The sequence below is a fragment of the Pongo abelii genome, chromosome 19 (genome assembly GCF_028885655.2).
Source record: "Pongo abelii isolate AG06213 chromosome 19, NHGRI_mPonAbe1-v2.0_pri, whole genome shotgun sequence".
Taxonomy (NCBI): domain Eukaryota; kingdom Metazoa; phylum Chordata; class Mammalia; order Primates; family Hominidae; genus Pongo; species Pongo abelii.
Window position 1 is genome coordinate 71,190,314 of NC_072004.2, and position 27,415 is coordinate 71,217,728.

General features: G+C 41.4%; 1 protein-coding gene and 2 long non-coding RNA genes across 9 annotated transcripts; 1 reads left to right on the plus strand and 2 right to left on the minus strand.

Annotated features, from left to right (window-relative positions):
* Positions 1-1,055: 1,055 nt before the first annotated feature.
* On the minus strand, positions 1,056-3,560 carry LOC129054935 (uncharacterized). The gene is made up of 2 exons (XR_008519562.2): positions 2,430-3,560; positions 1,056-1,724 (listed from the first exon to the last, which is right to left on the minus strand). It is a non-coding gene; the product is annotated as an uncharacterized LOC129054935 (long non-coding RNA).
* Positions 3,561-7,771: 4,211 nt separating this feature from the next.
* On the plus strand, positions 7,772-17,895 carry LOC134760490 (uncharacterized). Its single transcript, XR_010137989.1, has 3 exons — positions 7,772-7,908; positions 10,960-11,041; positions 17,813-17,895. It is a non-coding gene; the product is annotated as an uncharacterized LOC134760490 (long non-coding RNA).
* On the minus strand, positions 11,549-27,194 carry KRT23 (keratin 23). Of its 7 annotated transcripts, none has more exons than XM_024235256.3 (9): positions 26,897-27,194; positions 25,759-26,504; positions 20,931-21,013; positions 19,489-19,645; positions 18,000-18,161; positions 17,792-17,914; positions 14,909-15,129; positions 14,026-14,057; positions 11,549-12,627 (listed from the first exon to the last, which is right to left on the minus strand). In XM_024235256.3, exons 2-9 carry the CDS (start codon positions 26,152-26,154, stop codon positions 12,533-12,535), a joined length of 1,269 nt encoding a protein of 422 aa, XP_024091024.2. In that variant the 5' UTR covers positions 26,155-26,504; positions 26,897-27,194; the 3' UTR covers positions 11,549-12,532. The 7 variants fall into 7 exon arrangements, with proteins under 7 accessions (XP_024091024.2, XP_054402348.2, XP_054402349.2 ...); XM_054546373.2 differs by having other exon boundaries at positions 26,653-27,156; XM_054546374.2 differs by having other exon boundaries at positions 25,759-26,565; positions 26,653-27,155.
* Positions 27,195-27,415: the final 221 nt, after the last annotated feature.

The following is a 27,415-nucleotide window of genomic DNA, read 5'->3' on the forward strand; positions in this document are numbered from 1 at the left end:
TCCATATTTGAAAAGAAAGATGCCACAGTATAAAACTGACAGGCACTGACTGGCCTGAAATGTCTCAGGAAAATCTGGTTTCAGATTTTTCTAGGAGTTGATCCAAGAACATTTTTCTTTCTGCCTTTTGATCTGTTGAAAGATCCACAAGATACTTGGATGCCTTGAAGACATAAATGCCAATACGGAAATAAACTCTGACAAGTTGTCTTGTAAAGGGAGCCAGCTCTTAGAGAAGGGATAATTGTAAGGGTAGGAACTGAAACTGTTTTGTCTACTACCTGACATTCTCAAACCCTTCTTTCCTTTGTACTTTTTCCGTGAACAGATGGTTTCGTCCAGCTTGGAGTGGGTTTAGGGGAGACTGAGAAAACAAGACGGCTGCCTGCAGTTTTAGTCTCTCTTTACCCATCTTAAACTTTTTCTTCCCCTCTCTATTTTTGAGAGCGAGAGGTTACATGCTCCTTTTCCTCCTGTAGAAGAAACATTTAGCTGGGGCTGACACAAAGGCAAGGACATGAGAAATGACCACAGGAGAAGCCCTGGAGGCAGAAGACTAGGTCTTTGCCCCTTGTACAGTGAGATAGTTTTATGTAAATATGAGAGGTTACTGGAGGCACCCAAACAAAATTGAGGACAGGAAGCAAATATCTGAGAGGCTCCCAAACCTCGATCTAGTGTGGGACCCAAACGAGCACATGAATCCCTCCTAGATATCCTTTGGATCCTTTAAGAGTAGCACAGGCCAGGCGTGGTGTCTCATGGCTGTGATCCCAACACTTTGGGGAGGCCGAGGCGGGCGGATCACGGGGTCAAGAGATCGAGACCATCCCGGCCTACATGGTGAAACCCCTCTCTACTAAAGATACAAAAATTAGCTGGGCATGGTGGCATGTGCCTGTAGTCCCAGCTACTCGTGAGGCTGAGGCAGGAGAATTGCTTGAACCTGGGAGGCAGAGGTTGCAGCGAGCCGAGATCGTGCCACTGCACTCTAGCCTGGCGACAGAGCAAAACTCTGTCTCAAACAAATAAATAAATAAATAAAGAGTAGCATATACCACTTATAAAGTTTTATTATAAAGAATTATTGGAGTTGGCTATGAATTATCCTCCTTACTCACGTCTGGTGGGGCAAAACAGGGAGGATCAGATACTATGAAGATAAAGATACTGGAAATAGATCAAAGCCTTGAACCCCCAGCCGCAGACTCTACCCACCATGACCCCCTACCTGCAGGTGTCTGGGTTCCTCTTGCCCAGCCTGCTCAGTCTCTGACCCCCTAGGATGGGTCTCTGGCTTGCTCAGAGGTGTAGGCTCCCAGAACCCCTTCACCAGTCGCCTGAAAACTCAGGGGTTCCTCTCTGAAGGATGTAGTTTTAACCTTTGTTTGCTGTAAAAACATATAGCAGGCAGGTGCTTCTTGTCACAAGGGGACTTATTTCTTCCTTCTGCTTCATGTGATGGAGAGGGGCCGGCTGTGGATATCTGCTGTGCTAAGACAGCCACAGTATGGTCTAAGACAGGGCCTGATCTTGGCGACTCTGATGTCTGGCTGACTGAGAGACAGTGTGGGTGGATGGAAGAGAGAAGCCTTGCGTGCTGTCATCTCCTCCCTAGGGCCCTATTGACCTTTGGTGGATCCACACTTGAGGTGTGGACGAGGAGAGAGACAGGGAATGTCTTGTCTCCTGTAGAAAGGCCTCTTCTGGAAACTTCCAAGCACCTAACATTGTAGGAGGAGAATAGGAGACTGAGAGAGAAATATAAAAAGCCATGTTCCCACAATAAGATCTCCTACCACTGGCTCAGCCTCCTGTCCATATGGTAATGATTAGAGATGCTACCTCCTTCCTCAGGGCTGCCAACTACAAGTGCACAGCCTCTCCCAACTCTTAGCACCGTAGCCAGGTGTAGTTATAAATAAACTTTGGGGTGACTTATCCTTGTGTGATGTGTGTAAGTTAGCTCTTTCTTTGATTAACTAAAAATACATAAATTAGATATTCCCTGGTTTTCCCAAACACTGGTAGTAGTGAATTTTCTTGGAATGCCCTTCTTTGGTCTGCTGGCTGATTATTATTTTCAGACGACACTAATGACAGCCCAGGTGTGATGTCTACAAAGCCCCACATTAAGGCGCTTGCGTAGCAAACCTGCCATTCAGGTAATGATGGCCGCCCTCTGGAAAAACAAGCTGAGACCACACCGGGGAAGGCCTTGGATACTTGAGAAGGGTGTGAGGCCAGTCACAGGAGTTGACTTGGTGGAACAGGGCATAAGAGTTACGGGTGGCTTTATGAACCTTTTGTTGAGTGTGGGAGGGTGGAAACAGCTTTACTGAAGAGACATGTTTTCTTTCTGTTTCCCAGTTCAAATCAATTTCCTTATCATGATACAAGCAAGGGTAATAATTATTAGGATTACTTACCATGATTATGTTTGACAGGAATTGCAGTTGGGCAAAGGGACTGTTTTGTATATTTTAATTTCCTTCCCTGAAGTTCTAGCTTCCTTATTTTGTCTTCCTAATAGTGACTCACACTGCAGTAGGCAGGAAGCAGGTATTTAATGACCACTTCTTCACTGGTTCTTTATTCCAACTCCATCCATTCCAATACAAATTTCTTGAAAACAAAGAATAATGACATCCATAACACAAATGAAAGCAGCCCGTCTAAGCTGATTTAATTTAGTATGGAATAGGATGCAATTTCACAGTTAGAGTTAATGTTGTTTTTATTCTTTTTTTTTTGTTTTTTTTCAGACGGAGTCTCGCTGTGTCACCCAGGCTGGAGTGCAGTGGCGCAATCTCAGCTCACTGCAAGCTCCGCCTCCCGGGTTCACGCCATTCTCCTGCCTCAGCCTCCCGAGTAGCTGGGACTACAGGCACCCACCACCACGCCTGGCTAATTTTTTGTATTTTTAGTAGAGACGGGGTTTCACCGTGTTAGCCAGGATGGTCTCGATCTTATGACCTCATGATCCACCCGCCTCGGCTTCCCAAAGTGCTGGGATTACAGGCGTGAGCCACTGCGCCCGGCCGTTGTTTTTATTCTTAAAACTTCAGCCATCATTTGGTTCACTGAAGAAAGAAATGGCCCTTGAAGAGAATTTAGAAAGATTTTTATAAGTGAATACTCACTTATACATAAATATAGAGGTATATTTTTTAGTGCTCCTTAGTTAACACAATAGACAATCCTGGACAAGTGTTTTCCATCCTCTCCCATGAATCTGATTTGTGAACCTCTCATGGCTTGTACTATGCATGGAGTCCAGGAAAAATTTGGGACAAAGTGATCAATCTTAATTTCTAGACTTCATTCTGTCTTCTGTTCTTGGTGAGAACCTAAGAAACATCTTCCTTCCAGGCCTGACTTAGTGCTCTTGCAGGTTTAGCTTGCTTGGAGCAAGACTGTGCTAATGGGATTCTAACAATGCCACCTTTCCTGCTGTGTTGTTTATCCTGTTCAGTCGATAGAGGACCTGTTGAGATTGGTTTATAGACACGACTATAAACCAGTGAGTGGTTTATCCCCACTCACTGTGGGGAATGCATCGAATCGCCAATTGATCGAAATCACCCGTAATCTTGCGACTCTTGGATCAGCAGCCTCAGCATCCTCTGGGAGCTTGTTAGATGTCCAAAATCTCGGGCCTCAACCTAGAACAATTAGATCAGAATCTGCATTTTAACAAGATCCCCGTATGATAAGTATGCACATTAAGATTTCGGAAGTACTGACATATAAGGCTTGGGACTGGGTGGTGACCTGAAACTACTGCTTCCCAGGGTGCTGGGGATGATACATGAACATTTTCACAATATTTTTTTTGTGATGAATCTCTGGATAAAATATTTTCAGCTGATGACTGTTGATGGTATTGGGTGTGTCTGTGGCCTGTCTATTATTACTACCCTCTCTTTGTCTTTCTTGTCCTATCATAATCTGTGAGTGTGTGGGGAAAGAAAATTTTAATAGAAAACAGGAGTGAGTGTGGAGTCTAACTGGACAGGTTGGGGTCTGAGGTCCTCCAGGTTTGGAACTTGCTAAGCTCTCAGGGAAGCAATCATTGTCCCTGATGCTGATTGGTTTTAGGCTAAAACAAGTTAAGAATACACCTCTGTGTGAAATCAGTGGATGCGTTGTGGTTTGATTAATGAGAAGGTAGCTTTTGGCCATAAAAACCTGTCCTTTGGTCCTGAGTGTCTGTTTCTGACTCATGGATCTTGTTCTAGTACCAGGTAAATGATGTCAAACTACCAATTGCCTCTGAAAAATATGAGTTCTGATTTTCAAACAGAAAATCCAGATTTCTCATCCCTGGGCTCTTACCTAGATAAAAGCCATCGGCAAGGGCTCATCAAAATGTGTTGCCCATATTCAGATTTTACATAACTCTCTTGCAAGCATTTTTGACTTGTGTGGCACAAAGAGTAAATATACTGGGTACAAATTCTGTTTCCACCATTTTATAGCTGTATGACCACAGGCAAGTTAATGCAGTCCATTTGAGCCTCAGTTTCCCCAATCATAAAATAAAGATAATGATATGCCACAGGGTTTTGATAAATGTTAAATGAGATTGTGAATGTAAAGCTCAGTCAAGGAAAGTTGTTATTTAAAAACTTCTGGTACATGTGTATGTATGTCACATGCATACATGCTATGTTGCTTATGCATACCACGGAATTAGCAAAAATTGACTTGTAGTTTCTATTAGATGGCTCATAATTTTATTAGATGAATTCCCATTTAAATTTCAAAAGGAAGTTTGGGTGAGTAGGACGACCCATGTACTGAAATAGTTACACACATACACACACACACACACACACACACACACACACAAAGTTCAAGGTAAAACTTCTGAGTATGATTAGATCATCAGATTGTTAGGTATGTGAGAAGTACTGTCTTTTCCTTTTTGCATGATCTCACCTCCAGTATATTTTAGAAACTCTAACCCTCTTCAGAGAGATGGCGACACGTAGATGTAGATGTTGTAATAGAATAGATGAGATGGGAATGAGTCACATATGGGAATGAAAGTAGGCATGTAGTCATTCAGAAAACCAATGTTGTTACCATAGGGAAATAACCAACAAAATACTTCAGGTGATATGTAAACATCAAAAATCTGAAAAGTATTTATTGATTAAAGGCTGTATAAAAGTATAGCATTTAGAGTATAGTATTGTGAAGAATCATGGCTAGAATAAATGAATTATACTCTTAATGACTTTTAAATATTATGACTAGAAGCTATGTAATAATTATGATCACCTTAATTTGTAAATGACTTATAGTTTCTTGGTGAAGGAGAACATTGCTTAACTATGTTGAAAAGAGATCTTTCAGTGAAACTGTTGGTTCGTGTGATACTGTAGGCATAAATGTTTGTAGAGAAATTGTTAATGTCCCTGGAATGAGGAACTAAAAGAGAGAGTCAAAAGGAATTGAAACTCAACGATAAGAAAAATAATTTCCTTGGGCATCCCAGCATGCTTAAGTGAGGAGCAGGGGATGCCCTGACTCCAGGTTGGAGCTACCCTGCTTGGGCCCACTTGGGAAGGAGCAGAGAGGAGAGCTGTGAACATCATGTGCAATGGCTTTACTCTCTACCATCTCTGAAGAGGGTAGACCTTGGCTTTTCTCTTGAAAGTTTTGATGCTTCATCTATTGTTATTAGACCAGGACTTTCATTAGAGGTCCACGTCAGTGTTAAAATGACTAGTATGCTGGTCAAAAGTTTGGTGGGATGCAAATGAACTAGTTCGCCTTAAATCAGCTATTGTTGCTGAGCAAATAACAGAATCTTATGTTTAAAATACTCTGTTTCACTTGCCTATTGCGGCATGAAAAACGACCCCAAAACTTACTGGCTTAAAACAACCACCATTGTATTTGTTCACAATTATTCTGTGGGCCAGAATTTTGGATTCAGAATAGTGGGGATGGCCTGTTTCTACTCTGTGATGCCTGGGGGCAGTGGTACTGTCCTGAATGTCTGGAAACTGGCTGGAATGGCTTGACTCAGTCATATGCCTGGAGCCTCAGTTACGGCTGTTGCCTGGATTCCTCAGCTTTCCTTGGTGTGGGCTCTCCAAGAGGCTAGCTTAGACTTCCTCACAGTACGGTGTCTCAGGGTAATTGAACTTCTCACAAGGTAGCTGGCTGCCTATAGGGCATTCCAAGAAGATAACCCCCAATGTGAAAGCATTTAGTAAGCCTCTGCTTGTGTCAAGCTTGTTGGTATTCCATTGGCCAAATCAAGTCTCATGTCCAAGCCCAGTGTCAATGTGGGAGGCACTAGAGAAAGGCATGACTGCTGGAGGCATGGATTCACTGGGGCCACCAATACCTACAGCATACCCAGAAAATAAAACCATTATTTAAATGAGAAGTTTAAATATACATTTATAAATTTTTAAATTTACCATTATAAATAATGGTATTATTTACTATCTGTTTTCTGTTGTGCAAGACCAAATAGGTATATGTGAAACTATGGTACGAATTGCTTCATGTCCATGAAAGGTATTCTTAGAAATATGTTATTTTATCCCAAAGAAATGGCACGCTGTATTATTTCACACAAAGTAAACTATTCAAAATCTCTAAGCTAGGCCAAGTGCGGTGGCTCACGCCTGTAATCCCAGCACTTTGGGAGGCCAAGGTGGGCGGGTTGCTTGAGCCCAGGAGTTCAAGACCAGCCTAGGCAATGTGGTAAAACCCTGTCTCTACAAAAAATACAAAAATTAGCCAGGCATGATGGTGTGTGTCTGTAGTCCTAGCTACTTGGGAGGGCGAGGTGGGAAGATGGATTGAGACTGCGAGGTTGAGGCTGCAGTGAGCTGGGATCATGCCCCTGCCCTCCAGCCTGGGTGACAGAATGAGGGAGGCCCTGTTCAAAAAAAAAAAAAAAAAAAAAAGGAAAAGGAAAAGAAGAAGTCTCTAAGCACTAAATGTCTAAATGTAGTCTGTAGTCTGTGTTAAGTAACCCACTTACAGCTATCTGTAAAGAAAAATCCAATCTTTCGTACATACCTCTGGCTTACTTTTTTCTTATAATTATGGACATTCTTTCATATTGGTTCCAGCTTAGAGAGTGCATAAGTTATTTTGGCTTTTCAGTAGTTCATACATTTATAATTGTTATTTTTAATTTGCTATGAATTAAAAAATACAGTATGCTTTCTTCAATTCTGATGTTTTCATATGTTGAAGATGCTGGAATGGATAGGAATGAGACCTGAGTCCCAGGAGGGCTTGGATAACTTTTCTAGTCTTTTGCTTCCTTATCTCTCAAATAAGAAGCTTCAATCAGTTGATTTCTATGTTTACTTTTAATGCTGATATTTTTGATTTGAAATTACATGTAATGCCCTAATTAACTATTTAGAGAAATATCAAATGTGCATTTGGGAAATATTAAAATAACCTGATATTTCTTTAAGGAAAAAAATTGCTTCTTTGTTCCTTAAATTAATTTTTTAGTCATTTGGCTTAGAGATGTTTTCTTGATGGGTCTCTTATTTGCATACATTACTATTTTACTTTGCTTTGACAAAAATCTAAGAGGTAAAAGAAACGAGGAGTCTAAAATAACACAGCAAATTTCCATAAGAGAAACTTACTACAGGAGCCTAACACTTTGGAAAAATATTTGATTAAGTACCTGGAAGAATTTTGCTAGACTTAGGTGGAAGTATGCTTGCAGAATTTTGTAAAATACTTTTCTGATTTTCTTGTCTTTTTTTTCCAGACAGATCTTGCTCTGTTGCTCAGCTGAAGTACGGTGTTGTGATCAAAACTCACTGCAGCCTGGAACTCCTGGGCTCAAGTCATCCTCCTGCCTTGGCTCCCGAGTAGCTGGGACCACAGGTGCATGCCTCTGCAATGGTGAGTTTTTAAACTTTGTATAGACGAAGTCTCATTATGTTGCCTAGGCTAGTCTCAAACTCCTGGCCTGAAGTGAACCTCCTGCCTCAGCCTCCCAAAGTGCTGGGACCACAGGTGTGTGCCACTGTGCCTGGCCACTAAAATACTTTTCTAAGTGAAGTATTTGTCTCAGTTCTAAGTTTTAATTCAGCTGTGTTTCCTGGAAGCAGTTCTCTACAATTCCATAAAATGAAACTCTATCACAAGTGCTTGGGAATTACGTCCTTTTTTTTTGTTTTTTATTAGTTGTCCTTAATTCCTTTTGGGGGTATTGAAAAATTAGTAATATGGGGAACATACAAACAGATTAAAAAACACTCACCTGAAGGTACTAAAGTAGGTTCATAAACTTGGCTGTACATTATAATTATTTGGGACTCTTTAAAACAAATTGATGACTGGGTCCCAACCTCCACAAGTCCTTTTTTTTTTTTTTTAAATACAGAATCTGGCTCTGTTGCCCAGGCTGGAGTGCAGTGGTACGATCTTGCAATCTTGCAATCTCGGCTCACTGCAACCTCTGCCTCCTGGGTTTAAGTGAGTTTCGTGCCTCAGCCTCCTGAGTAGCTGGGATTACAGATGCCTGCCACCACACCGGGTAATTTTTGTATTTTTGGTGGAGATGGGGTTTCATCATATTGGCCAGGCTGGTCTTGTGCTCCTGATCTCAAGTGATCTGCCCACTTCAGCCTCCCAAAATGTTGGGATTACAGGGGTGAGCCACCACGCTTGGCCAAAAGTCTTGATTTAATTATTCTAGAATGTGGCCTGGGCATTAGAATTTTCTCACCCTCTCCAGGTGATCCTGATGTGAGCCAAGTTTGAAAACCCCTGCACTAAAGAAACGTCCTTGGGTCTCCTTCTGTTCCCCACCTTTTGCTGCCAGAATTTAAGTCCTTACTCCCTGCTAGACTTTATGACCTCTTCCCTCCACATACTGTTGCTACATTCCTTAAAAATGAATTTTTATGTTTAGTTCCCGATTTACACATCAACAGCAGGGTAGGTGTGTAAAAATAATAGTGAAGACATGAGTCTATAAAGGTGTACATTTGATTGGATTAACAATATTAGATGAATCTATCTATCCATCCACTCCACCATTTTATGACACTGTGGGCAAAGATGTTAACATGAATCCTAAATTCCAAAGTAATACATTATACTTCTCTGGATTAGCCATCGATTTGTTTGGTTGGATTTTGGGTTGTGGAATGATAATTGCTATTTATTCAAAGTGTTTCTGGAATGAAAACAATAGAACTTATTGCCACCTCCTTTATGTGGGTTGGGTGTATGTTGGTCAAATTCAAATACAAACAAAAATTTCTTTGGTTGGTAATTCACCTGAATGCATAGGCATTAATTGGTTTGTAACGGGCATTTTGAAACATTTTTACGCTGATTTAAGTGTGGGGAAAGATTATTCTGTGTTACCTAGAGCCAAAAATCATGCAATTGTCTCTTTATTCAGGCAAATGATTTCATTTCTCTCTTCTTTCCTCTCCTTAGTGAAACAGAGGCAATTTATTGATAGGGTGATCAGCCACCCCAGTTTTCCTGGGACTAATGAGTTTCTGGGCACACTGGGATGAATTGGTCACCTTAATTGATACAGTGAAAATTAATAAGGCATTACAGATATTTTAGGTCCTTGCATGAAAAATTATTCATATGTTATGATTTACATTACCAAATCATATATAAACTATGATTGTAAATGGAAGGTTTGTGATTGTTTTCTAGATCTGGTATTATAACTTTCTTTTCAGCTTGTCATATTATTTTTAGATATTCCTCAAAAGATTTTTCTAGCAGTATTAAAAAATTCACCTTGAGAAAAATATGTATATTTTATGCACATTTTCTAGATTTCAGGAAAGAGATAATGTCCAAAACAGCAGAATGAGTTGGTGCTAAAGTAGAGAAAAAAAATCATTTTTAGATCTGCTTGGAGACTACAATATCTAGTAACGTAAAGAAGTTCTCCTAGTAAAATGAAATAGAAAAAGAGAACCTAATAAAGTCTTATATGAATCCATTCTTGACTCAAATAACATCAAAAGTCACCATATACGGCCAGGTGCGGTGGCTGACGCCTGTAATCCCAGCACTTTGGGAGGCCGAGATGGGTGGATCACCTGAAGTCAGGAGTGTGAGACCAGCCTGACCAACATGGTGAAACCCCGTCTCTACTAAAAAATACAAAAATTGGATAGGCACAGTGGTGGGCACCTGTAATCCCACCTACTTGGGAGGCTGAGGCAGTAGAATTGCTTGAGCCCGGAAGGCGGAGGTTGCAGTGAACTGAGATGGCGCCATTGCACTCCAGCTTGGGTGACAGAGCAAGACTCCGTCTCAAAAAAAAAAAAAAAAAAAAAGTCACCACATACAAATGCTGCACAAAGAAAACTTAGTGAAGATGTTTGTGTACTGGTTATTTTTGAGTCTCTTTGAAATAGTAAAGATAAATTATTAATTTTACATCAGAGAGTTGATGTATTTTAGTTAAACCAGTAGTACACTTTTGCTAGGGTGTGGTTATTCTGTTTTCATTTTTTTTTTCTTTTTCTTTTCTTTTTTTTTTGGCATTAAAGATCAGAAACACCAATTGTTGCCTTAAAGAGAAGATGAATCCAATTTTAACAGATGCTCAGTTCAGGAAATATCAAAAGCTACCCTTTACAAAAGAGTATTAAACATGGAGACAAAAAAATATGCAGGGCATTGCCAATGGATCAGATGACAGTGGGACTAAATCATACCCATTTTTGGTTTAACAGCTGTGAAATGAGTCAAGAGACCTGGATCTAGATCCAGCTGCACTGATCCAGTGAGTGTCTGGGTAAATGTCTTCACTGCTGTGGGCCTCCGTTGATTTGTCTGTAAAATGGGAGATTTTGACTATCCTGTGTCTACAGTCTCTTAAATTGTTAATATCCTATAATTCCATGTGCAGTATTCTGACGATGTCTTAGTGGATATGTGGATTTCCCCCTTCCTTTTCTCCAGCAGTGCTCCTCTGCAGCAACCTCAGAACAGTGGCCCACACTCCTAGAATTTGAGAAAATGGCATGTTCTTCAGAGGACAGAGGTTCGTAGTCTCAGTGGTTTACTCACCTGCTACAGCTCAGCATGTGATGTGGTTTTGCTGTGTCCCCACCCAATTGTCATCTTGAATTGCAGCTCCCATAATTCCTATGTGTTGTGGGAGGGACCTGGTGGGAGGTAATTGAATCATAGGGGTGGGTCTTTCCCATGTGCTGGTCTCCTGATAGTGAATAAGTCTCACAAGATCTGATGGTTTTTTTTTTTTTTGAGACGGAGTCTCACTCTTGTCACCCAGGCTGGAGTGCAGTGGTGCGATCTTGGCTCACTGCAACCTAAGCCTCCTGGGTTCAAGCAATTCTCCTATCTCAGCCTCCCAAGTAGCTGGCATTACAAGCACCCACCACCATGCCCAGCTAATTTTTCTATTTTAGTAGAGATGGGGTTTCACCATATTGGCCAGGCTGGTCTCGAACTCCTGACCTCAGGTGATCCACCCACCTCGGCCTCCCAAAGTGCTGGGATTACAGGTGTGAGCCACTGTGCCCGGCTGAGATCTGATGGTTTTATAAAGGGGAGTTCCCCTGCACAAGCACTCTTGCCTGCTGCCATGTAAGACGTGTCTTGCTTCCCCTTTGCCCTCCATCATGATTGTGAGGCCTTCCCAGCCAGGTCCACATGAGAGTCAATTAAACCTCATTCCTTTATAAATTACCCAGTCTCGGGTATGTCTTTATACCCGAGCATGAGAACAGACTAATATGGCATGATACTCTGGATCCTGATATTTGCAATTTGGATTTTGGATGAGTTACTTCCCCTTTTAGAGCCTTAGTATCTGTCTGTAATGAGATTTTTTTTCCCTTAATCTCCTTTTGTAGCTTAGAGTAGCCTAAAAGAGAGTTACTCTTTTAGGCCCTTCAGTTTTTTTCCTTTTTAAAAGTGAGATAGCATACTTTTTGGTCATCTCACACTCCCAGTGAGGCTTTCTGGGCCTCCCTTTCTCTGTTTCCTCCCTTCCATTCTTACTGGCAGAAGTGTGGATTGTGGAGAGCCTCATGACCTATGACTCATGCCTAGGTTGCCTGGCTACAGGGTGACAATTCTGCCCAATGTCTGGCTGCCGTGAACATGTCTGATGTCTGGAGATTTCTCTGGATCTTCCATGGACAATGTTCTGAGAAATCCTTGTTAGGATGAAACCCTGAGGTGCTGTCTTGCCTTATGATATTAAAAAAAGACACGCAGCTAGTGTGGAGTTTTATTGGCTACAAAATAGATGCACAATGATGAGAATCTGAAGGCTGTAGTAGGAAAGTAGAGCTTTATCCTCATAAACTCGCACTTTGATTCGAAAAGTGCAATATATTAAGAGCATTATGAGAAGTCTGGTGAGATTGTTACAGAAAAAAAAAAATAAAAGTTTCTGAGTCTGATAACTCCAAGGGTATCTTTTAGAACTCACTCATTGGTGTCTGCGCAAGGACTTTCCTTGGGGGAAAATAGATTTTACAACAGGCGGAAGCTTTCATTGGTCTCATGCATGCTTTTGGATTTCATTCACTTGACAAAGAACTAATCTTCCGTTGATGGTCTCCTGGGTTATGGCCTTGATCTTTGGAGTTGCAGACGCTGAGAAAAAGAGCACGGAAGATGTCACTGCCATGCTTCTTCCACCATCTGAACTGTACTCATTTTCAGTTCTCTGCTGTCAGCCCCTGAAGGCTCTCAGTGCCTTCCAAATGATCACTAAGCAATGAGGCAGGCTCTGCTGCAGGGAAAAGGGATTTCCCAAAGGAGGGATTTTCTCCCACTCTCCAGGAAATGAGGATCTCTGAACAGTGTCACCTTCTGGAGGTGAAGACCTTCATCATAGGTGTGCCTCATATGGAACCTAGTCTCTGACCACAAGCACTTGAGGAGTTCTTTCTCTGCCTGTGGGCTTTGTAGCACTGCACAGATTCCTTGAGCTTACAGAGCACTTAGTGCTATTCGGGGTGCCTCATTTTAAAGTCTAGAAGGCATGCCACATGAGGAACGGATGAGAAGCCAAGGATGCTTACCATGGCTGTTTTCAAATATATAACTTATTTGAATAAGTGCCTGTTGAAACATCAATAAACCAATTCTAGACCATAGGGAAGAATTGAAATCATTAATAAATTTACAAGGGAGAATTCTGTTGAACTAAAACCTCTCCATTGGGATCATCCCATCAAGTATGTTCCCCATCCTAAGACACGTGTGAAGAGAGGCTAAAAGACCTTTGTCTTATTTTGTAGATGGGTAGCAGTTAGACCAGCTGTTCTGTGATGATTACTCCAACTGATTCTTTGAATCTCCAATGCCTTAGAATAGGTTTATCACAAACTAATCAGAAAGTGCCACTTGTCCCAGCCTACAGTCTCCTGGAACTTTTCTGTGAAATATTAAAGGTAATCTGAGAAAGCGTGTTTCCAGGTCAAAGATGTTTGGGAATACTGGGCTAAACAAAGTTAAACTTTTGTTGTTTCTTCCTCTTTCTTGTTCCTTTTCTCCTTCAAAGCAGTACCTGTTCCATCTTTAACATACTGAACTGCAATAGCACTGTTCAAGAAGAGGATCATGGCACACAGTATTTCTAACCTTATCTGGCCATAGAACACAGTGTTCATAATACATTATTCAAATCTCATGGAACACGAGTGTTCAACAGAATCATCTGAGAAATGAAATCATGAAATCATTGCCTCTTAGTTTTCTAGAGGTTTAGTAAACCGACTCCATTACTTAATGGAGACATAATACTATTAATTATCATTTTAATTTTCTTTACTGGTTGCTTTTATATATATTGAGGACAATAATGAGACCTTATATCATTTTGTATTAGCTAATTTGTTAATTGAAAATTCCTGACCGTTTGGGAGTGAAATAAATTTTGAACCCAGGACATTTGGGAGTACACTAAGGATTATGACTACTACAAAATGGATAACCATGCTAATTCCTTAAAAACAGAGATTCAAACAATGAAGGAAATTTTTTTACCTTTCATGCTCGACTTTGATTCTTCCCATGTCCTATAAAAGTGATAAAGGTTAAAGCTCACTTTAGTATTAGCAACAATCATAATGACTTCTCAGGATGAACTAACTTCCTTTGCTTGCTTGTAAATCCTCAGCTCTTTAATGAGGATAATTGTCTAAGCTTAGTAGACTCAAGGTCATGGGTTCATGGGAGAACTCGTCTGGATGCAGAAGGCCTTGGGTACCGCCTCCTGCTAACCCTGGGGTCAGGGGAAGTCCACCAACCATCCCCTCCTTTCAGCTGCAAGCTTGGTTTTCTCTAGGATCCCTGCCAGGGTCTGGGCCTCAAGCCTGAGACCCCTGAGCATCTCAGGCTGTTCAGAGTTTGGTCTGGTGATGTTTTATTTATGTATTTTTATAAAACTTCTATCCCTTCCTTTCGGATCATAGAATATATATGCCCTTTATATGGCCAGCTGTTGTTATTTCCTGGGGTGGCCAGAAATATCAGATTGAAAGTCTAGACATCTCTATCTCATATGCATCTTTTTTTTTTTTTTTTTTTTTGCTGGTAGACTAACACATTCCCCCTGCCTTCTTTTTTTTGGAGCCAAAATTGTGTGCATTTCTACTGGGAAACACAGTGGCCAAATCCTTTTGAATTGTTTCCTTCTAGAGACTTTAACTCTTCTGACTGCAAATCTTAGTGTCCTGTGAGTATTATTTGATTAATTATACTTGCTGCTTAGTGAAATACAACCGGCTATAGGTATCTTCTGGAGTAGCTCAACACAACTTTTCTTTTGCCAGAGTGACTCTTGCTAACAGAACCCAAAGATGCACACATATACCCACAGGAGTTGGATGCCCCTCGCATGCTCCTCTTGTGCCAGCCTTTGCCTTACCCTTCGCTCTCTCCCTCCAGGAGCCGTCGGTACGTGGTGATTTCCTTCTCCAGGTGGGTTTTGATGCCCAGCAGCACTTGGTATTCATTGTTCTGCCGCTCCAGGTCGTGGCGTAGCTGCATCAGTTCTTCCTCATAGTGGGAGATGATCTCTTGCATGTCCTGGAGCTTGCAGGAGTACCGAGACTGGGTCTCGGATAACATGTTTTCCAAAGCAGATTTCTGAAAGAGGAAATAATCTTTTGTTAATTAACTGATGGCTTGATTGAGTCAATAACAGGTGATTGTTGAGTACTTAGCAGATGTCGACCAGTTGGCTAGGTGTCTTGGTAGCTGCTGAGGACACCAAGATGAGAAGTAGGCTGACTTACAGGTTTGGGACTTAGGCAGTCAGGAGTTGAGCAGCGTTAGGACTTTTGAGGTCCATTGCTTTGCTCTGAACTGTTTTTTAACTCGTTTCATTTTATCTTTGACCAGACTGAAAACTCCCAAAGAGCGACAGCAACTGGGACTGCTATCTCTTTATATCTTCGGAGAAGGGTCTCAATTAGGGATGCCAGATAAAATAGAGAACATCTAGTTAAATTTGAATTTCACATGAGTAATGAGTAATTTTTTAGTGTAACTATGTCCAAAATATTGCTCCAGTATTGCATGGGACATGCAAAAAAAAATTGCTTTTTATTTGAAATTCCAACTAAACTGAGTGTCCTATGTTTTAATTTGGTAAATCTGGCAACCCTAGTCTCAAGCAATGCTTTTTGATTATGACGATGGTAAAAAAAAAATGTCATTTTTTGAGGAAATTCTAACAGCTGCCATATGAAGTCTCTGGGCTAGAATATGGAGGATTGAATTCAAGTCCCAGTTCTGTTTGCATGTAACACCTGCTTTTCTGAAGTGCATAATTTTAATCTTAAAGAGAATCTCATAAGTGTGCTGGATACTCTCCCTTTATCGTGGCTGCTAATTTTCAGGGGGCCGTTCATGCTGCCTGGCGGTTAAAGCACATTTCCCTGGTCAGCCAGTCTCCTACTCTCCCAGGGTGTTATTTTGTTCCTTCTCCTCTGTCCTTGCCATCCTTCCTTGGAGTCCATGGCCTTGCTTCCTAATTTCGTTGATGAAATGAAAGCAATTGGGAGAGACCGCCCACTGCTCCCTACATTGCTCCCAGGCACATGCTTGAATCTGCGTCCAGGTGCTGGCTTCCCTCTGTTCTTTTGCGTGAGCTGTCTGTGCTCCAGTCATCTCGGCAGTTGCCGGCCTTCTTGCATTATCAACGTTCTCTCTGGATTATTCCCACCAGCTTCAAATAGAATAATTTCTCCCACCTTAAAATGTATCTTTCTTAAACCCATATCTACCTTCAGCTATCATCCAATTTCTCTTCTCTCCTTCAGCTACAGCAAAGCTCCTCAAAGAGTTTTCTATGCCTGCTGTTCCTCTTGAGCCCCCTCCAAGGTAGCCTACAAAGCCCTACACTGTCTGGCTCTGTTGGGACCCCACAGCCTCACCCTCTTTTCCTCCCTCTTCCCCTCCCTTCCCCTCCTCTTCTCTCCTTTCTTCTTCCCTTCTTTCACTCACTGTAGCCACATGGACTTCCCTGCTGCTCCTCCAACTCATCAGACACACTTGTGCCTTGCCACTTTTGCACTTGCTGTTCCCTCCTCCTGGAACACGTACCATTACTACATCAAGCACCCCCTTACCTCTTTGCTCACTGCCACTCTAACAGGAAAACCTTTCCTGACCACCTTGTTTAAGATAGCAGCTCTTCACCCTGGTGCGTCTGCCCTCCTCCTCTGCTTCATCTCTGTAGCAATTTTCTCCATCTAACATATATTTTGATGATTTGCCCATTTATTATCTGTCACTCCTACTAGAATATAAACTCCTTCATTAAAAAAATACTCTGCTAAGGATTGGTGTCAGATAGTAGAATGCATGAAAATGGGTATACATGCCTCGCCTGTTTCACAGGGCCGTTGTGAAATACTGTATGTTAAAATGTTTTGAAAGTTGCACTATAATTATTTTTGTATTCATGATCTCTACAGTGCACATTTGCAGTGTCTGTTCACCATCACAGATGCATAAAACACAGCAGTCATTTACCCAAGCGCACCTGCAACGTAAACGAACAAATCATTGCCTCTCAAGACTGAGGGTAGAATCGCACTTGGCAATTATATGGATGAATGATTAGAAGACTCAATAGGGAATACTGGGAATCAAATGATAGACCTTCATAAATTTTGAGTGCTTATGACACATGCTAAGCATTTTTCTAAACTGTGAAGATGATAGAAATGACTTGGACACAAGAACTTAGAGTTTTCTGGGTGATAAGACACATACATAAATGAATAGGGCAGTGCTTTGGAGTTAGCCAGGCCTGGATCTGCCACCTACCATATTGGCACTGGAATTTCTCTACATTGGAGTTTGAGGGGGGTAGCCTGGTTGTAAGTGGAGAGGGCACTGATAGAAATTATGGGGGTCTGGAATCCCCCCTCCTCCAAATAAATCACATGGTTTCACCACCAGTCACTTACTAGCTGTGTGACCTTGGCCAATTTATTTTACTGTTGGAGTTTTGGTTTCTTCATTTCTAAAATGGGGACACTAAGACCTATCTGGAAAGGTTACTGTAAGGATTAATGGCATTTATTATCATGAACTACTTAGCACAACGCCTGGCACCATCTGGACACTCAATACATGGTAGCCCTTTATTATGGTTCTCATCATAAACAATTTGGATGGAAAGTGGAAAGTGAGAGGTGTCCCAAGGGAGTTGAGGGCCAGAGTCTGGGAAAGGGGTCTCAGAAGGCTTTGTGGAGGAGGTGGTGTGGGACCCAGGGTTTTCCTAGCCTCGACTCACCGTGCTGTACTGTGCCTGCAGATCAATCTCCAGGGCCTGGAATGTGCGCTTCAGCTCGTGGATGTCACCTTGTCTGCTCTGCACAGGGGCTGGACTGGCTGCCTCCTGGGACATGGCTGCAGACTGTGGGACCAAGCAAGGCGAAGGCGTCAGCATTGGGACCTCATGGAAATGCAACCTTTGGGAAGTTTGTGCATCTTTCTTTTACCTGTTCTTTATACCAAATGTCCAAGTCTCGATGCTTCTTCTTTATTATAAGCTCATATTCTTGTCTCATATCCTCCAGGACCTTAATCAGATCTTCCCTGGGACCTGTGTCCACCTTCACATTGACACTGAAGTCACTTGGCACATGATGCTTCTCCATTTCCTGTTTAATAACAGAGAAAGGAAATGAACTGGCATTGACAATCAGAAGGCTGGATTGCCATGTTGATTGGCAGTGGTAAATAGATCTTTTAAACATTCCAATTATGTGGTTGCTCCACTGTCACTGGTTTGGTTTCTCAAATATTACTTGTTGATAATAAAACATTGTATACTTTTTTCTCTAATAATTTTATAAAATAAAGAATGTCTTTGAGACCAACCTGACCAGCATGGAGAAACCCTGTCTCTACTAAAAATACAAAAATTTAGCTGGGTGTGGTAGAAAACACCTGTAATCCCAGCTACTTGGGAGGCTGAGACAGGAGAATTGCTTGAACCTGGGAGGTGGAGGCTGCAGTGGAGCCAAGATTGCGCCACTGCACTCCAGCCTGGGTGACAGAGCAAGACCCTGTCTCAAAAAAAAAAAAAAAAAAAAAAAAGAATATTATAAGGCAGGTAATCAAATAGCCTCCATGATTACTGACTTGATCCGTGGTTGAAAATATTTCAGAAAGAATTACGCTTCCATAGTGTGCAAAGTCCTGTTCAGCAGACGTGGATTGGTGAAGTGACAACATAGTTAAGCAGCTGAACCTTCCAGGCTATAGGCCAAAGCTTTTGGGAAGCAGTTCAAGAGGCAAACGGCAGAAAGAAGGTGTAGAGGCTTTCAAAATCTCGTCAGTGCCTTGTGACCCTGTAGGGCTGACGCCCATAGGATTTCATGAAAACCAAGCAGCCACAGGAAAGGTTTAATTAACAATTGTTGTCTAACCATCTATTCAGAAACTGGGCTCTTTGATGTTGAGAAGCAATTTTGTTTTCCTAAAATGGGAACTGTTTTTCTATCATTTTATCAGAGTCTCAAGGACTTGCGATGGATGGTAACTCTAAAAGTCAATTAAATGCTTCTGGAAATTAGGATTCTTTATTTTTGCCCCACATCACACTTATCTTGGTTGGTAGCAGACTCTCTTCATTATATTGTCCCCTAATTTGCTGAACATTGGGCCAATCATGGAAGTCCAGTCTCACACATTGATTCTTATAGTAACATTAACAAGCACATCTTGGTAAACATTGTGTGTTAACAAACTGCTGACCAATTCATCATTAATTATGATTGCATTTTGGTTGTTGTATTTGACATGTGACTAGCTAACCTTGAAATTAGGAACATTAGATATTTATATGTTTTTCTAATGACTATTTAGGGTGAAGGACAAGGGGATTAGCATCCAGGTGATGGTTTCTTCTGTAGCTGTCGAATCAGTCTGAGATGTGCAGGCTAAGAGCTGTGCTCATTAGCAGGTGTTCCTGGGGAGTCGTACCTGTTCATGGCGCTTCTTCATGAGAATGAGCTCTTTCCTCATTCCCTCTACCTCCTGTTCTAGGTCTGTTGTGACAATGGTCAGGTTGTCTAAGGTCCTTCGGAGGCCCTCGACTTCAATTTCCAAGTCTTTCTTAAAGGAGTGTTCATTTTCATACCTTTGGTGAGAAGGAAGAGAAGAGTGCACTCGTTGTTGGAAGGCTGTGGTTTTTGAAATGATTCATTTTCATTTAGAGATGAGTCTTTTACTTTTTAGGTTTAAAGAGAGCAAATGAATACATATAGGATATCTTTTGTATGTCAGTTTCATGCTACACTTTTCCATGATGGTGACTCAATGTCAACTTTTAAATTGAGTAGGGAGAATAGGATAATAAACAGTCATATACCCATCACCTATATTTAGCAACCATGAATGTTTTGCCATATTTGCTTCACCTATTTCATTGCTGAAGTATTTTAAAGCAGATTATAGACGTGATGACATTTTAAGACTAAATACTTCAGGATGCATCTTTTAAGAAAAATATATTTTAAAATAAACTGGCCGGGCACGGTGGCTCACACCTGTAATCCCAGTACTTTGGGAGGCTGAGGCGGGCGGATCATGAGGGCAAGAGATTGAGACCATCTTGACCAACGTGGTGAAACCCTGTCTCTACTAAAAATGCAAAAATTAGCTGGGCATGGTGGTGTGCACCTATAGTCCCAGCTAATTGGGAGCCTGAGGCAGGAGAATTGCTTGAACCTGGAAGGCAGAGGTTGCAGTGAGCTGAGATCAAGCCACTACACTCCAGCCTGGCAACAGAGTGAGACTCCATCTCAAAAATAAATAAATAAATAAATAAATAAATAAATAAAATAGACATAACACTACACCTAAACATTAATAACAACCCTTTAATATAATCTGATTCTTTAATGTAATCTAATTCTTGATTATTTCCCCATTCTATAACATGTGCTTTATATTTGGTTTATTTAAACTGAGGTTCATTCAAGCAACACACAGTGCATTTGCCGTTGCTATGCCTTTTCATTATAAGATTTTAGATGCGGGTAATGGCAAGATGAGTTTTCCTTTTTTTTTTTTTTTTTTTGAGATGGAGTCTCACTCTGTTGCCAGGCTGGAGTGTTAGTGGCGTGATCTTGGCTCACTGCAACCTCCGCCTCCTGGGTTCAAGTGATTCTCCTGCCTCAGCCTCCCGAGTAGCTGGGACTACAGGCATGTGCCACCATGCCCAACTAATTTTTGTATTTTTAGTAGAGATGGGGTTTCACCATATTGGCCAGGATGGTCTCCATCTCTTGACCTCGTGATCCACCCGCCTCGGCCTCCCAAAGTGCTGGGATTACAGGTGTGAGCCACTGCGCCCCGCCGAGTTTTCCTTTTGTAAAGCAAACAAACAAAAACCCGAACAACACTGTGAAGAAGGAACTTACTTGAGGTTGAAGTCATCCACTGCCATCCTGGCATTGTCAATGAGAAGAATAATCTGAGCGTTGGTCATCTTACCATCCACTATCTGTAAAACATGCACAAAAGTTTATCTCACTTGGACACACCCACACATGATCGCTGCATGTCTGTCCTCTAGCTTCCTGAATATTTGACTTGTTAGTACAGACAACTTCTTGTTCTGGCAGTGGAACAATGAATAACCGAATCAGTAAATGCTTAGTGAGCACACAGTAGGTGCAAAGCAGAATGATTTTAAAGTAAGAATATGATCTGCAGTCAGTGTTACTGCCTTTTTTCTTTTTACGTTGAGTTTTGACACACTTGGATTGATGAAACTGCTGAAAGAATGATATAGGAAGGGGAAGGACGGTAATTGTTCAAAATGCCCTCTAACTTTTTAGGTTATGGACATGTCATAGCATTTTGCTTAATTAAGCTCATTCACAGCTGAAGATGTTAAAAGGACTTTAGGTTCTGATCCTTTTCTTATTGTATTAGGTTGGTGAAAAAGTGATTTTTGCCATTACTTTTAATTAGTTCAGCCCTCCAAAAATACAAAAATTATTATTTTAGGTGAACATAATTCTTACTTGTGATAGCATTCATGTTTCTAATCAGTGTTACTGAGCAAAGCTAACACTAATATTCAATGTATTTTGTAATAGTCATCACAGAACACATTTTTTTTTTTTGCCCTAAGTGACTATAGCCATACACGTAACTTGTAGGTGTGTTTATGTCATTACAACTTATTCTGTGATGAGAATGTGCTCATTGTAGCTATTAAAATATTAACTGAAATAATTCCTTACCATCTAAGGAAAATGCTTAATACGCTTTAGTAGTGGTGAAGCCTCCAGTTAAAGACTTTCGCTAGATGTTCGTATAATTTTTTTTTACTTTAAAAAGAAAAATAGTATTGAAAGCACTTACTCAAGCAATTGTGTATACATTTATGATTTGTAAACACTTGTATGTATGTTATAGCCAGAGAAATAGCGCACGTTTGATGTATGTCACTGTCTTTAGGGTAGGAGATGTCTTGTTGTCAAAAGTGTAATAATGCTTTTACACCAAGTGTTGTGCTGGACTAGAAACTTGGAGCTTTTCTTTGGTTCTGGCTCTGTTCTTGACCATCCATGTGGATGCATCAGGCTGCATCACTCTACTCTCCAGGCCTCAGTTTCATCCGTTGTCAAATAAGGAGTCTGTACTAGAGAAAGAGGACTTTAGAGGTCTTAGCTTTAAATTTCTGTAATTTAGTTGGAGTCAGAGAATTCTGGGTAATTCCCATTATATTTACATAGCTCATTCCTTTATTTAGAAAGCATTTTCTTAGGACAAAGCTATACTTCAATACAAAGGCACCTTTTAAAAGTCTGGTCCTATTTAAAGCTCCACTGATCCCATGGAATTTGGTATCATGAATGCACAATAGCAGGATTTAGAGATGGCACGAATGCTGGGTCTGGAACTCAAAGAGCAGGGCCTGGGATCCTGCTCCACACTTACTGGCTGGGTGAGATTGGCTGAGTGAGCTTGGCTGAGTCTCAGTTTATTCATCCATAAAATAGCAATAATAATAGTTACTTCATCAAAGAGTTATGAGAATTAGAAGAGAGTATGTCAAATAATGTCAAATAGCATATTATTGGCATATTATAGACAGTGAAAAATTGGTCAAAACTGAATTAGTTCAGAAAAAAGTAAATAATACACTTTTCTTTTTAAAAATCTAGCACTTTTGTAGAGTCAATAACTACACTGTGAACATCCCCAGGTTCTATATGCTGAGATGCCTGCTCAGACTTTTGCTGTTCACGGTGGGACATAGCCAGGCTGGCTGCTCCTGCCTCATTCTTTTTCCCCTTGTGGGATTCCAAATGGTACTATGGCCTCTTCCCTTGCTATAAAAAAGGACACTTTTAGGTATTTCCTTGTCTCCTCTCCACAGTGCTGCTTAGGGGCATTCTTACCAATACTTCTCCCTCCAGACCCCTTATTTTTTGCATTATGTAAGCTCCTGCAAAATGAAAAGTAGCTCTATCCCAAAGAGCCTGGGGACCATTGTGGGGTAAGCCTTACTTACTTGTGCACTGAGGTTTTCTATTTGATACACACTATGAGGTGTTAATCTACATCCAGAGAATCAGAAAATCAAAAATACTGTCTATGGGCTTATTTAGCTTTTCTGAGTTAAATTGGTAATTTATCCATTGCAAAATCCACCTCAAGTGTCTGATTCCCCCAGCTATCATTCTCATAGCACACAAATGTGAATTCTGAAATGTGCTTGATATAGAGCACATTTAAAACTATTTCCCATTATTCATGCTTACTTAGTACAGAATTATGATATAACCATCATTTCTGAGACAATCTTCATGGTAATAAGTGGATGAAGATGGGCTGAGAAATAATATATGAGGCATAGGTTTTTTACTGAGTGTTGTAATTAATCACCCAGATTCTCCTGAAGGCCCTCAGTTAGTTCTTTTAAAAGCAAGTTGGCATATTCGTGCAGCATTGTTGCTTCAGGATGTTTGATCTCCTACCAGGGAGAGGAAAATAGAATGTTTGACTGTAAACCAAAATGCCAAATATCATCTGATTGAGAATCATTCAAGGTGTTTTATTTATGATACTCCTATGACTATGTCCAATTCTGGATTTCAAAAGGATTGAATTAATTTTAAACTCAACTTGTTATCAGCTTTTTAAGTGACATTTAATATACCTAAAGTGAGGATGCGGGAGAGCTGTATCCACTCAGAGCATTTCACCAAGGTCCAGGAAGGATAAGCCCCAGGTAATTGTGGGACCTCCTTGCACCTCTGTTTTCTCGTCTTCAAATGAGGGAGGTTGGGGTAGATAGACAACCTCAACTTTAAAGAGTTGCTTTCTTCAAGTGTAGATAAAACACAATGTTAGAGGTAAAAATCCAGAAAAGAGTGAAATTCAAAGCCAAAGAAGTTTCCTATTCAATCTCAGAACCCAGAATTCCAGGTCGTCTGAAGGGTGGGCCGGTTGCTCCCCACATCCCCCATTGCACCTACTCACTTTTCTCAATTCTGTTCCAAAGGATTTAGACAACGATTAGGTCTCAGTCTCCTTATCTATAAGTTGAGAATACAAATACCTGCTCCACACAGTTGTGAGGATTAAATGAGACAATGTGTATGAAGTATGTGTTGTGTGGTTAATGATGCAAGTATAATGCATTATCTTTATTCATACTGTCATTATTGTATGAGGTGGGCTAGGCAGCACTACACTGTAGTGAAATTTATGAGGCTACTGGAAACAGACCTGAGTTAGAATCCCACCTCTGCTTCTTATTGATGGCTTTGGATGGCTATTTCACTTTTTTCCAAGCTTCCATTTCCTTACAGGGTTCTTGCAGAATCAAATAAAATAATATGGAACATTTCCATCATTGCAGAAAACTCTTGGATGGTGTTGACATGTGTATTAAATATCCAGCAGGATGCCTAGGTACATAATAAGTGCTCAGTAAACATTTCCCTCCCTTTCCTCCCTTTCTTTTTTTAAAATCTCTTCTGCTAGCTCATAAATTATTTGACTGGTTCTAACCTTGAATTTCTTTTGGGAGTCATGGTCTCCCTTTGCTCTCCATTTGCAAAAATCTTCAATTCTTCCTTTCTACAACCAAAGCAACTTTATTAAACAAAAAAACATGATGAGGACTGTTGAGTCACCTTGTTTTTTTTTCATAAAAACAACCATGCACTATATAGTTAAGGTAATGACAGTCAGTTATCAGGTTGATTATTCAATAATTAGGGTTCATTACAAGAACAGATTTGTATTATCTTGACTGGTCTTTCCTACATTCAAGCAAGGATGACTGAGCGTTGTGAAATAATATGTATAAATATTGGAAACTTGTGATACCCTTTCTAGGGGAGGTTAAATCATGGTCTTACAGGGAATTTTCTGGGACTGCTTTATATAAGAGGGGAGTTAGTTAGCTTTAAAAAATAACCTATGAGATGATTGGATTCCTTCTACTTCTAGCTAATGTTATGAGACATCCCAGAAGGTATGTGCTTAGCTTTTTTGAGGTTTTGTTAAAGAGTTCTTTTTTTTTGAAGAAGGTCTTTATAGCCATCTCAACTCTCAGATTCTAAAAATTATGCTCATTTTATTATTATTGGTTCTAGCAATATGCCATCCTCAGAACTGTGAGCAACTTTACTGCAAGCAACCCACAAACGGAAATATCTAGGGATGTCATGATGACCTATATGCTGGTGTGATGACAACTTTTAGGCGTAATCTTCAAAATAGTACAACAGCCTTTTGTCAATGGATAACCACATTGTTCAAAAAACTTTGAGGTGGAGCAGAACTGAGGTAATGAGAAAGTAAACACTCTCTTATGCCTGGTACACTGAGCATGCAGCATGAATACCAGCCCTTATCATTTCTGTGACATCGTTGGGTCACAAGCGACACTAAACAGCAGCTGGTTGCCTCACATTTTAAAGATGTTTTTGATGTGTGAGAAACAGACCATTTTTTGGAAATAGTCTGTAGCACTTGTATCATTTTTGCTGCCTTCTTTTTCTACATTATCCATGGACAGAAGACTAATTATACAAAACAGACATTTCCAACTCCAAATTTAAGGTATAATAAGAAAACATCCCCCAAAACCTTTGTGCACAATTACTTCAAGCGCTGTTGCCATTTTCCTGGAAATTGTCTTCTGGACTGATTTTTCCTCCCCAGGGTCCCCCGGCAAAGCAGCCCCATCTGGAGCTCCAGGGTCACCCAGCATCTTACCTGCTCCTGCAGGTGTGTGATGTTTTCCTCGTACTGGGAATAATCTTTCTTACTGCTGGGATCTCTCTGCTGGTGCCATTTCAGGATGCGGCTTTCCAGCTTCATGTTGGCCTCCTCCAGGGCGCGAACCTTCTCCAGGTAGGAGGCCAGGCGGTTGTTGAGATTCTGCATGGTGGCCTTCCCATTTCCGCCTAGGAGGGGGCTGCTTCTTCCAGAACCCCAAGACCCTCCAGCGGGTGGGCAGCTCCGCGTGGTGAAGGACAGGGAGATGCGGGCTCCCCCCGCACCGCCATGGACGGTGGGAGCCCGGGGGAAGCTCCTGGGCCGGCCCCAGCCACCTCCAGCACCATGGAAGGAGGCCGAGGGGGTCTGGCTGAAGCTGTGTCCGGAGTTCATGGTCCCATCTGTGTTTGGGACGGGGCTGAGCTCTGCTCCACTCCCTGGCACCGCAGAACTGAGCCGCCCTAGACTGCCCTGGATGGTTTTATGGCCTTTGCTGTGGGAGTTCCCTTCTCTGACAATTGTACCAACAAGATCGTATCATTGTGCAACTTGTGTTTCCTCTTGGTCAATCCCAAAGTGCCCCTGGGCCTTCGCACACTGTTGTTGTTTAGAGCCACATCAATATGACAGTTTGCTTCCTCCCTTCCCCTGGTAACCCGGAGGCGTGGCCCACGACATCAGGCGGGTATTAGGCTCAGGTATCTTTCTAATCTTGCCGTGAAGTTTTTCCATTGTTCATTTACCTGGAAAGGGTTAGGTTAAAGTCCACCCAAAAGAAAGCATATTCGGTGTAGTATAGATTTCCTTAAAAAATAAAAATAAAAAATAAAAAACCAAAACAACAACAACAACAACAAAAAACCAGACATTAAACAACAGAGATATACACACCTTTTTCCATCCCCAATAAGCCCCACCTCTAAAGGGAGGGTGAGCGAGCCTCGAGAAGGGAAAACCAGCTCAGAACAGGATCTCAGGTCCCAGAATAAAGCTCGCTGTGCTGAGGCAGCCGAGAAGGTGGTGAATATCTGATGCCTTTGTGGCAGTCACTGTTTGAAGGAAAGTACTTTCAAAGGACTCGCTCTTAAGAACAAACCCTCAATTATAGATATAATTAATTAATGAATGACCGAACCTTCCACTTCCAGGGTGCCTTTCATCCCAGCACATCTCAAAACCAAACAACCCTGGCCTGTGCTCAGGATTTCCCTTGGCCCTGGGGGAGGAATGTAGCCGTTGTTAGCAGCCCCGGACCCTGGCTGAGCCTGCCACGGCTGGGTTCTGTGTGTCTGTGACCTGCAGAGGGACGATGGAAAACAGGAAACCTGCCATGGGCTGTCAAATGTGGTTGATGAATCTTATATTTCATCTGCCAAGGTAAAGGTTAGGAATGAAGAAGCAGTCTGGGGGTGGGAGCCACGTGCTAGTTACTGGCAGTTGGATTTAAAGGGGACTTACAAATAAAATATCAGCGCAGGAAGGGCTTCTGGCCTTTCTGGTTCCAAGCCACTAATTGGACAGATGAGGAAAGCTGAGGCCTATGGTGGTGGGGAGGTTAGTGGCAGAGCCGGGGCTAGATTCTTTCTCCACATAGCACTGTTATCTTGGGTTGAATCTTGACAGGTCCTGTACCACACTTCTCTTTCATAATAAT

Excerpts from the sequence above, each read along its gene's own strand:
- KRT23 (XM_024235256.3), bottom strand. The coding sequence starts at position 26,154 with ATGAACTCCGGACACAGCTTCAGCCAGACCCCCTCGGCCTCCTTCCAT. Across the intron at positions 19,646-20,930 it reads GTGGATGACTTCAACCTCAA|GTATGAAAATGAACACTCCT; the intron begins GTAAGTTCCTTC and ends TTCTCACCAAAG. Across the intron at positions 12,628-14,025 it reads ATCAAAGTCGAGCATGAAAG|CGTCTGCAACTCCAAAGATC; the intron begins GTAAAAAAATTT and ends TCTTTTTCTCAG.